Here is a 12,065-nt window from a genome sequence, read left to right as displayed (position 1 = left end):
ACACAAGGTTGACGTATTTGAGTACCTCCAAATATCACCAACTAGACTGCGATCAAACCCGCCAACTTCGGCCCATTAATCCACGGCTCTATCGTCTGAGCCACTCAGGATGGCTTTCTAAATTTGGGACGAGATCTTGACCAGCAGTAATCTTAAGATTGTAACAACTCTACAATATATCTATTTTTAATAAAATACGTCGTGGAATATCCCATTAAAGGCCTTGGTCTGCCAATATAACTGCTGCCCACCCTGCAGAAACTGAATTTCCACATGGTCAGCGTGACAACATCCTAAGACCGAGTCCACTGTCCCTCACATCAGTAGCTCTGCAGTTGGTGTCATGGTCTGAGTTAACATTGTTCCAGGCCTCAGTCCAGAAAAATTCTTTAGACTGGCTGAGAACTGAACCTGGGGTCTCTGGGTGAAATGCAGGCTCACTGCACCACAGGACAGACTACAGTTTACCCCATGTTAACTAATTAAACAGTTCAGTTCTACAAATAGAGGAACTTCACAGCTACCAACGGGGAAATTTCTATTTCCACAGGGTTCCTTCCTGCTTATTTATCCTGTATCTTGACTTTTTGGATGTCTAATTAAGTAAGCTATTGTTTATTTTAAGCAGCTATTCTTCTGGTAAAAATAAATAATTTGAAGTCCATACTTCTGCAATTATACCCCTCCAAACTCGCTTGCTGTATTCTCTTTTGTACGTCAGTTTAGTAATTAATCTGCTCATACCTAGCTGTGGGTATGCAAATTCTCATATCCTGGGCTTGGTACTTGTGATGTTGGCGTATACATTTCTATTATTACATGTCAGTGGACCAGTTGGTATCATTCCATACCGTCCTGCATTGCTAAGATACTTTCGTTTGCTTCTGTTACAGAAAGATGCCTACCAAGTGAGAAGGAAAGTTCTCGAGCTACCGTAATTGATGGAAGTGACCAAATGCTTTCTTTAAACCAATTAATCGCTTAGGGCTAGTTACGTGCCCAACGAATACTTTCACCTAAATAGTCATGGAATTAAGACAATCGAATGAAAAATGGTTAGCCGTGTCCTTTAAAGCATTTTGCAAATGGAATAAAACAAACTTATTTGTGACAGAGTTTCTGTGTAATTGTACCGTATTATCAACAAGCAACATGCATAACATTGTCCTACTTACAAGAATGCAAGCATTCGACGATGGTTGTGGAATCTACGAAGTAGCCTCCACATAGTACACAGATGAGGTTCGCGTTCAGGTCCCTCACCAAAGGTTTTGATGTCTTCTTGTGTAGAGAACGCTCCATGGTCTTCTGAAACAAAAATATACATTAAGTCAATTGCATTCAATAAGCAAGTAACTAAGTGAAATAAACTCACAGAAATGGAAATACTCCAAGCAGTCGCCAAAAGAGGAAAACAATTACTGAAATACGGAACGTGAATTAACTGGACGTAGACTGCAGTTAGTTTATGTTGGTTTTACAAACCAAGTATTACTTCAGTATACAAAAAATGGCGTATGGCTTTCAGTGCCGGGAGTGTCCGAGGACAAGTTCGGCTCGCCAGGTGCAGGTCCTTCGATTTGACACCCGTAGGCGACCTGAGCGTCGTGATGAGGATGAAATGATGATGAAGACAACACATACACCCAGACCCCGTGCCAGCGAAATTAACCAATGATGGTTAAAATTCCCGACCCTGCCGGGAATCGAACCCGGGACTCCTGTGACCAAAGGCCAGCACGCTAACCATTTAGCCATGGAGCCGGACTTCAGTATACAAATCAAGAAGAATACTTTATTGTTGTTTGAGTCACGAGTCCATAGACTGCTTTGATGCAGCATTTCATGCCACCCTATCCTGTGCTAACGTTTTCATTTCTACGTAACTGCTGAATCTTACATCTCTAATCTGCTTGCCATACCTTGGTCTAGCCCTACCGTTCGTACCTTCTAAACTTCCCTCAAAAACCAACGGAACAAGTCCTGGATGTCTTAAGATGTGACCTATCATTCTATCACTGTTTCTTCTCAAATTTAGCCAAATCGATCTCTTCTCAACAATTCCATTCACTATCTCTTCATTCGTGATTCGATCAATCCATCTCAAACTTTCAGCATTCTTCTGTAACACCACATTTCAAAAGATTATATTCTCTTTTTTCTGAGCTAACTATTGTCCATGTTTCACTTCCATACAATGCCACGCTCCAGACGAAAGTCTTCAAAAACATATTTCTAATTCCTATATCAATGTTCGAAGAGAGCAAATTTCTTTTCCTGAGAAAGACCTCCCTTGCTTGTGCTAGTATGCATTTTATGTCCTCCTTACTTCTGCCATCGTTAGTTATATTTTACTACCCAAGGTAACAATATTCATCTAAGTTACTTCCTTTTGAGACTTCATCTCCTAATATAATGTTATCTGCATCACCTAATTTCTTTCGAATTCACTCCATTACTTTTGTTTTGGATTTATTTATTTTCATCCTGTACTTCTTATTCAAAACTCTGTCCATACCATTCACCAGTTTCTCTACATCTTCTGCAGTCTCAGATAAAACAATATCATGGGCTAAACTCAGGGCTTCAATTTCCTCTCCTTGGATTGTGATTCCCTTTCCAAATTCCTCTGTGATTTCATTTACTGCCTGTTCAATATAAGCAATGAAAAGGACAAGGGGGGGGGGGGGTAGGAGGTAAACTGCAGCCTTGCCTCACTCCTTTCTGGATTGTTGCTTCTTTTTCAAAGCCCTTGATTCTTATCACTGCAGACTGATTTTTATACAGAATGTAGATAATTCTTCGTTCTCGGTATCTGATCCCGATCATCTTTAGTATATCAAATAGCTGGGTCCAATCAACATTGTCGAATGCTTTTTCTAAATCTACGAACGCCATGTACGTGAGCTTGTCCTTCATAAATTGATCCCCTAAGATCAGACGTAAAATCATAATAGCTTCATGTGTTCGTTCATTTCTTCTAGAGTCAAATTGATCTTTTCCCAACTAAGTTCCAACTTGTCTTTCCATTCTTCTGTAAATATACGTGTTAAAATTTTGCAGGCGTGAGATACTAAACTAAATGGAGCGGTAATTTTTACACTTGTCAACATCGGCTTTCTTGGGAATGGGTACACCAATATTCTGCCAAAAATCGGATGGCACTTCTCCTGACTCGTACATCTTACACAGTAAATTGAATAACATCGCCATGCTGGTATCTCCTAAGGCAGTCGGTAATTCTGAGGGAATGTCATCAATTCCAGGTGCCCCGTTCCTATTTAAGTCTCTGAAATCTCTGTCAAATTCTCACCTCAAAATTGGGTCTCCCATTTCATCAGCATTAACATCCTCTTCTTGTTCCAGAACCATATTATCTACGCCTTTATCTTGATAAAACTGTCGGATATATTCCTGCCATCATTCTGCCTTGTCCTCTTTCCCTTGAAGTGGTTTTCCATCTGAGTTCTTAACAGTCGTACACCTTAGTTTGACTTTCTCCGAAGGTTTCCTTGATTTTCTTGTATGCAGCATCTACCTTTCATAGGACCATACAACCTTCAACACCCTTGCACTTCTCCTTCAGCCATTCTTCCTTATCTGTCCTAAAATTTCTATCCACTTCATTATTTAGTCGCCTGCATTTCTTACTGCCCTTCTCGTTTGTTTCATTCTTGTACTTTCGCCCCTCATCTATCAGGTCTAGTATCCCCTGAGTTACCCATCGTTTCTTTTTGTGTTCTTTCCTTTCTTCATAATATTTGTTCAGCAGCCCTACTGACCTCATTCTTCACGACTGTCCATTCTTCCTCCAACGTGTTTTCTTCAGCCTTTTCATTTAGTCCTTGTTCAACATATTCCTTGAAACAGTCCCTCACACTCATTTCTTTCAACTTGTCTAGATCCCATCTCCTTGCAGTTCTACCTTTCTTCATTTTCTTCAACTTCAGACGGCATTACATGACTAACAAGTTGTGGTCAGAGTCCACGTCTGCTCCTGAGAAAGTTTTGCAATCAAAACCTGATTTCTGAATCTCTCTCTTTTTGATACCTTCCGGTGTGTCCAGGTCACGTCCACGTATACTGCCGTCGTTTGTGGTGTTTGAACCAAGGATTAGCAAGAACTAAACTATGATCAGTACAGAATTCAACCAGCCGACTTCCTCTATCATTCGTTTGTCCCAATCCGAATTATCCTAATGTATTACCTGCTCTTCCTTGGCCTACCACTGCATTCCTGTCTTCCATCACAATTAGATTCTCATCACCTTATTGTATTCAATCTTCTATCTCTTCATATATTCTTTCGATATCTTCATAATCCGCTAAACTAGTACGCACATAGACCTGTACTATTGTTGTGGGCATTAGGTTGGTGTCTACCTTGACAACAATAATCCTTTCACTATGCTGGTCGTAGTAACTTACCCGCGGCCTTATTTTCTTATTAACTATTAAATCTACTCCTGCATTTCACCTGTTTGATTTTGTGTTGATAATTGTGTAATCACCTGAACAAAACTCCTGCCCTTCCTGCCAACGTACTTCGATTACACCAACGACATCTAACTTCAGTCTATCCATATCCCTTTTCAGATTATCTAACCTACCACGACGATTTAAACTTCTAACATTCCACGCTCCGACTCGCAGAATGTCAGTATTCATTTTCCTTAGGCCTATGATTGGCCCCTCTCGTGTAGTCCCCACCCGGAGATCCGAATGGGGACTATGAATACTTACGAAAGAAATAATGAATATCACAGACTCCTTTACTTCCATAACTTTGCGGCCGATCTCTGGGGCCAAACAAGATGTAAGTCTGCCGTAACTAATTATGAATAAATAAATCTATAAACTATCTAAAAAAACACATGGTAACAGAATTATATCGGAAAGGACACAACTTAATTAAAATTAGAAAAGGTATAATTTTGTTACAAAACGACTTAATTAAGTTATAAACTGAGTCGAAACTGAAAAGAGATGGTTTCAGATATCAAAAGAAAAAAAATGTAAGATGACAAACGGACTAGAATTGATTTGAACTAGCTTCGTGAGGACAATTGGAAAGTTAACTCGACAGGGTGAATTACGCCTCTGGATGCGAAATCGAGGCTAGCGGCTGAAGGCGGTTTTGTCCTGTGTACGCACTCAGATAGTCCTCAGGGGCTACAGAAGAACCGAGTTACGTTTAGGTCATACATAGAAAAATAATGGTTACTGGTATCCAGAGATTATTGTATTAGAGTATTGTAAGAATCCATATGATCCCCCTCATTAACCAATGAAAATCTTCATAAAATATACGTCCAATTCATACTTTCCTTTCTTCCAAGAGTTTTAATGTCGCACTGACACTTTGAAGGTTTTCGGCGACGCGAGGATGGGCCTTAATTTAGGTATAGACGCAGCATCTGCCGGGTGTGAAAGTGGGCTCCTAAATTCTCTTCAACACAATAATATTGTATCGATTTAATATGTCGTCATCTCTCCCATGATCAGTCCACGGACAGACCAAGATATTTTTCTGTACATCTTTTACCACCAATGAAAATGGCAACACACTCCTCCTTAAAAAAGCCGCTGACTTATGTTACATGCAGAACGCTGTTTGTGATCTTTCTGATTGCGAGCATGTCCGCACTCTACTTCATACAATTCAAGAACCCCTTTGCATCTTACATTGACCTAAAGGGTGAACAAGTTAGTAATCTGCACACCGTATTGTGCCTCGAACAAAAGGAGCTAGGCAGAGACGCAGATCTTCCTGAATTTCCGTTACTTATCATTTAACAGTGAAGTATCCTATTTGTATATAGATCCACCCTTTAGTCCTGTTTCTTGATAAAGGGTCGGAGATGAGGTGAGATGAAATGATGTGGCGTGTATTTTACGACCAGATGCCCTTCATGTCACCAAAAACAGCGATGTATTTGTACTTTCATTGCTTTATTTAGCACGTCTATTCCTGAACATATTACCGTTTTCTATCTGTATATTTACCCCGTTAAGTCATCAACCCGGAGGCTTGTTGAATCCTCAAAACTTAATGCGGTTGTTAGGAAACCGCATAAACCGAAGGTGGTGCCACAATGATTAGGTGTCAGGTAGTTTGCCACTGCTTTCCTGAATGGACTAGAAAATGCTATCACCCTATGAAAATCACCTTCCGTGACATGCAGGCGCACCAGTCATGCTCCAAAAGGCATTACATACTTCAGCAGCTTCCATACCCTCACAGCCATAAACGAGACTGATTGTCAGAATTCGGTGGACGCAATATTTTGTTCTGGTCTGAGCCAAGGAACAGCTGTAAAAATACTGCGACCATCAAGAAACAACAGGCAGGTATCTTTACCCATTTAAATTAATTCCGCATCCCAAAACAAAGAATGCTTTCCTTTTGAAAAGGTTGAGACCAATGTATCGTTCAGGTAATGTGCGAAAGTAACCTAAAAGCAACATGCTTCTCTGGTAAGTTCGGCTACTTTTTCTAATTCATCATTTTAACTGTGTTATTTCTAGTCAAACCAAGCTTCAGACTTAGGTTCTTTTCACAGTAACTCAGAAAACCGTAGAAGTAGTTAGTAGGACGTCAAGCCAATAACATCATTATTTTCAGAGTAAGTTCACTATGTTTATTTAAGATCAAACGAGAATAATTTAGCTTACAAAATTATTCTAAATGTGCTCTCGTCTCCTCCATCTGTCTATGTTACAGCCTTTTAGTTCTAATCTCCCACCTCCAGAAATGAAGAGGAATCTCTCGCATTGCAGTACCCTTCAAGCGGTCCTCCACATCTGGTGTCTTGTTATTTATTCACTCTTATTTAAATAATTCTACATATATTTCACCTGACCCAGGAATCTCAGTGCTGTTACAAGAGGCAATTTAGCAAAATATATTAAACAATGCAACAAAATTGTGAGGGCATTATATGTTCCTTAACGCAGCCTCAAAACATCTTGAGAGGTAGACGCCAGACTTCTCAGAGATGACCTGTTAACACTAAGAATCTGAAAATGTTTTCTATTTTTTCTGTCAGTCGAAGTAACTCATTAGAAGAAAGCATTTCCCGGATACCATAAATAGGCCTATCTCGTAAGTTGCGTCCCGTGGTTTTCTAGAGGGGTGTCCATGCGCATTAATGGATTTTATTTATTATTTATAACAAAATGATAATTACTTACAAGTAATACGTAATGGATATATTGAAGGTATAGACTATAACCTGGTGTGTCAGGAAAAGCATATTGAATTATAAGCGAACAATCTTCTTCCCATTTGTAGACTTAGGGCCGATACTGACACCGACAAGTTTTGTCTATGTTAGTGGTATACTTCATAATGTTCCATAATTCAGTATAATGTTAGAATACATGTGTAAATCATGAGCAATCTTCTTTTTCTAACGCGTTTTCCCACACCTGTAGGGTCGCGGGTGCGAATTGCGTCGCACATGTAGATTTGGCCTTTTACGGCTGAATCCCCTTCCTGACGCCAACCCTATATGGAGGGATGTAATCACTATTGCGCGTTACTGTGGTGCTTGGTAGTATGTTGTATTGTCTGAATATGAAGAGGGGAGTGTTGGGACATACACAAACACCCAGTCTCCGAGCCAGAAAATGTAATAAGAGGCGATTAAAATCCCCAACCCGGCCGGCAATCGAACCCGGGACCCTCTGAACCGAAAGGCAGTACGCTGATCATCCATCTAACGAGTCGGACGTGTAAATCACCGGCACTGTCTTCGAAAAGTAATTAAGTTGCATATGGCTTATACTGAAAGGGGCTTAACGGCTTCCAGAGAAACGTTTCCTTATTCATGATACCTCTTCTCCGTTTTCCTGAAGAGCTCGTTCGGAATAGTCGACATTTAGTTAACTGGTGTTTTTTCTTTAGAAAAACACTTGGTACACCTCATGTGGGAAGCAAATGACGTGCATCAAGATGTCTCCCTCAAAGTCGTAAACAACCGACGAAGACCGAACATCTCACGCAACTTACCTACTTCCGCATTTCCTGCCCTTGGTAGACTCTCCAGTCACCAGACAGTACGGAGCTTGCCCACATTCCTGTTGCACATCGCCTTCAAAGAGCCTTGTAATTTGGTCAATAATAATTCAGTCTCCCGGTAACTGAGACGCCGGCGACCTGACCCTCATATCGAGGTACGCATAAGTTTCGCATCAGTGTCATTAATAGCACACAGTAGGCCTACATGTTTCAAAGAATGGGCGAGTTTCAGATCACAGCAGGAGATCACGCTGAGTCTGCAGTACGTGCCGCCTCGCTGGTTACAACAAGCCTCCACTACCTCCCTCCATTCTCTTCTCTTACAGCTTACACAGTTAATTCAGTCTGGCAAATTATTTCCTTTAGTTTCCACAACTTGTGTGGCTACGGCGACAATGTTTGTTTTAAGCATTGCATAACACCGCATTCCATTTGACTTTGCTACTTTTCTAAAGCTAGAGTAGCCTACTGAAAAGGTATTTTATAATGTACCCTGTGCCTGTGGTATATAAATAGGAGTGACAATTTCAGAAATAAGCAAATTTTATTCAAGCACTCAAAGGACCGTCTGGGCTCAACACTTATACACCAGTCAACTGGCAGAATCAATGAGCTTGGAAAAGAGACTTATGCCAGCACACATACTTTTCTTTTGGCTACGGGCTTTACGTCGCACCGATACAGATAGGTCTTATGGCGACGATGGGATAGGAAGGGCCTAGGAGTTGGAAGGAAGCGGCCGTGGCCTTAATTAAGGTACAGCTCCAGCATTTGCCTGGTGTGAAAATAGGAAACCACGGAAAACCATCTTCAGGGCTGCCGACAGTGGGATTCGAACCCACGATCTCCCGGATGCAACACATACTTTTAGACCAAATTATACAGACATGCGGCGTTTCGGAAGAACGATTTAAGGTGAAAGACGCTAAAGAGTCAGATTATCTGAAACGTCACGAAACAGAGAAAAAGAGGTGTAAAGAAATGAGGAAATTCTAATCGGTGACACTCAACACCTTATCATCTGCATGCCCATAGATGAAAATCGTTAGAGAAAACAGAAAAGAAAAACAGTACGGTATTAAAGACACCAGAAAATTAATGGAGCTAAGTAAGTTTCAAGTTGTTCTGGTGAGTACAACTCACTTCACCAGTGACATGTGATGTGCAGAAGATTTCTTAAATACCAGAAGAACGAGAATATCGACTATGTAAAATAGAATTTAAATATAAACAGAAATTGTCGGAAATAAAAGCTACAATGAAGTACAAATATGAGTGTTATTTTACAAGATTTGTTTTGCTAGTGGTTTTAAGTACGCTCCTTCGATGAAAGGTCAGCGTAATGACCATCGGTTTACAGGACCCTGAGTTCGATTTGCAGCCGTGCAGGGGAATTTAACCGTGTTTGGCTAGTTTATTATTCTAGTTTCTGGGCTGGGTGTTCGTCATCTTCTTTATACACATTTTCACGCATACTAGACACCGCACTTGCCAGCCACAGAAACGCAGGATAGCGCTTTCATCCCTCCACAGAGAGTTGGCGCCAGAAAAGTCAAAATGTCGTAAAACTGGGCTTAGTCCACATTAATGTCTATCCCAGATAACTGATAAAAGGCCAAAGAAAAATAAGTTGTTTTACGTCGCAATAACTCGAACCCACCATCTCCTGAATGAAAGTTTAGAGATACACGGCCCACAACATGCAGCCAACTCGTTCTTTTTTACAAGTTATCATCATTTAAATTATGTGGTGAACATCTTAAATAAAGGAAATGTTTTTCTTTTTTTACAATTTGTTTTGTATTGGATATTAATTGATTATTCTGATTGTCTTAACATTATTCTGTACCTGATGTACTATTTGCTTAGCAAAGTATAAAATTCAAAATTTGGAAAAAAAAATTATATAAGGAAGCAATATAGCTCCAATTTTCAAGTTTGAAATTAATCTGTTGACTCTTCCATATCCACCCATTCTTGCCGGCACCTTCTTTCACCTCTGCATTCCACACAATCCCCGGAACAATAATAATCAAGCCACGTGAAGCCATCTTGCTGGCATCAACAACCAGAATAACCGGTATCTGAATCAGTTTCCATTTGTAAATTAATGGGGACAAATATATCATCATCATCATCTGTTTACCCTCCAGGGTCGGCTTTTCCCTCGGACACAGCGAGGGATCCCACCTCTACCGCCTCAAGGGCAGTGTCCTGGAGCTTCAGACTCTTGGTCGGGGATACAACTGGGGAGAATGACCAGTACCTCGCCCAGGCGGCCTCACCTGCTATGCTGAACAGGGGCCTTGTGGAGAGATGGGAAGATTGGAAGGGATAGGCAAGGAAGAGGGAAGGAAGCGGTCGTGGCCTTATGTTAGGTACCATCCCGGCATTCGCCTGGAGGAGAAGTGGGAAACCACGGAAAACCACTTCCAGGATGGCTGAGGTGGGAATCGAACCCACCTCTACTCAGTTGACCTCCCGAGGCTGAGTGGACCCCGTTCCAGCCCTCATACCACTTTTCAAATTTCGTGGCAGAGCCGGGAATCGAACCCGGGCCTCCGGGGGTGGCAGCTAATCACGCTAACCACTACACCACAGAGGCGGACGGGGACAAATATATGACTGGGAAAATACATTTTGAAGTAACACTGTTCAAAAATATCCATTTGACTCCTTGGCTGAACAGTCAGCGTGCTGGTCATCTGTTCAGAGGGCCCTGGGTTCGATTTCCAGCTGGGTCGAGGAATTTACTTACGTAACTCTTTCGATTACTGGGTGTTTTCGTTCGTTTTAATACACTTCTCTTCATACATACACAATACACCATGTTACTCAACACCACAGAAATATGAAATAATAAATACATCCCTGCAAAGGTTGGTGTCGGGAAGGACATTTGGCCGTAAAGCTGGGTCAAATACATATCGAGTGCTGACCGCAGTCAGTTGGGGAAAGGCCAGGAGAAGAAGAAGAAGAAGACGGCTCATAAAAGAGCAATAAAACGGTTACTAGCAAAACGTAATAGCCTAATTCGAATTTGCCGGTAGATTTTTCGTGTTGTGCAGAACACAGGATGTCTTACAAGAAAATATTAAAACTCAAATCAGTTCCATTTCACACATCTAAAACTCCTTTCTCCGTTTGCTAATGAGCCAAATAGCCTATTTGTTACTGCAGATACAGTCTGTCTGACCTAATATACTCGGGTTAATAGCAAGGCTATAATTAACCATCCGTGTCGCTAGGCGGCCAGCCAGATAACTTAGTTCCCAATAAACAATATAATTAACGTCAATAGCATAACAGCCGTAAAGATAAAATGAGTTAATCGGTTTTTATTTATTTCTTTTTATTGATTGACGCTACAACAATTGCCTACGATGGTGTGTATTTCTCTCACTGTACTTATCACCGGCAATTTATAGCCTAAAGGACACTGTATTGAATTGACTGTATAATGTGTCGTTGAGTTCACTCAAAATCTGACTTGCATCGGTGACATAGTCACGGAAACCTAGCCGTACTCACCTGTACTTTTCTTGTGACCAACAAACAATCTTGTCTGCCTGCCGAGAAATCATGTCCACACTGCGTAACTACTAAACGCTGTTCTTGAAATTGTTCTCACCGAGCTGCAGTCGCTTAATTGCGGCCAGTATCCAGTATTCGGGAGATAGTAGGTTCGAACCCTACTGTCGGCAGCCCTGAAAATGGTTTTCCGTGGTTTCCCATTTTCACACCAGGGAAATGCTGGGGCTGTACCTTAATTAAGGCCACGGACGCTTCCTTCCCACTCCTAGCCCTTCCCATCGTCTCCATAAGACCTATCTGTGTCGGTGCGACGTAAAGCAACTAGCACTAGCAAGAAATTGTTTTCCAATCTGATAATCTGTGTGGGTAACAAAAATAAAGTTGCTGTCACCATATACATGCATGTAGGGTCGATTTTAAACGGCAAGTCCTAATCCTCATTCCACCATCGACATCCGATCCTGTTACTGGCGTATCTTCGTATGCACTTGATCTCACCCTTGTAACC

At 41.2% G+C, this 12,065-nt stretch overlaps 1 protein-coding gene across 1 annotated transcript in view; it reads right to left on the bottom strand.

Annotated features, from left to right (window-relative positions):
* Positions 1-12,065, bottom strand: part of LOC136863469 (protein suppressor 2 of zeste-like) — a 350,894-nt gene that overhangs the window by 129,581 nt on the left and 209,248 nt on the right. The window contains exon 2 of the mRNA XM_068225950.1: positions 1,176-1,308. Coding sequence (XP_068082051.1) covers positions 1,176-1,302 — 127 coding nt within the window. The 5' untranslated portion in view covers positions 1,303-1,308. The remainder of the gene's footprint in view (positions 1-1,175; positions 1,309-12,065) is intronic.

This window comes from Anabrus simplex, chromosome 2 (genome assembly GCF_040414725.1).
Source record: "Anabrus simplex isolate iqAnaSimp1 chromosome 2, ASM4041472v1, whole genome shotgun sequence".
Classification (NCBI taxonomy): Eukaryota; Metazoa; Arthropoda; class Insecta; order Orthoptera; family Tettigoniidae; genus Anabrus; species Anabrus simplex.
This window is presented reverse-complemented; position numbering and strand designations above follow the sequence as displayed.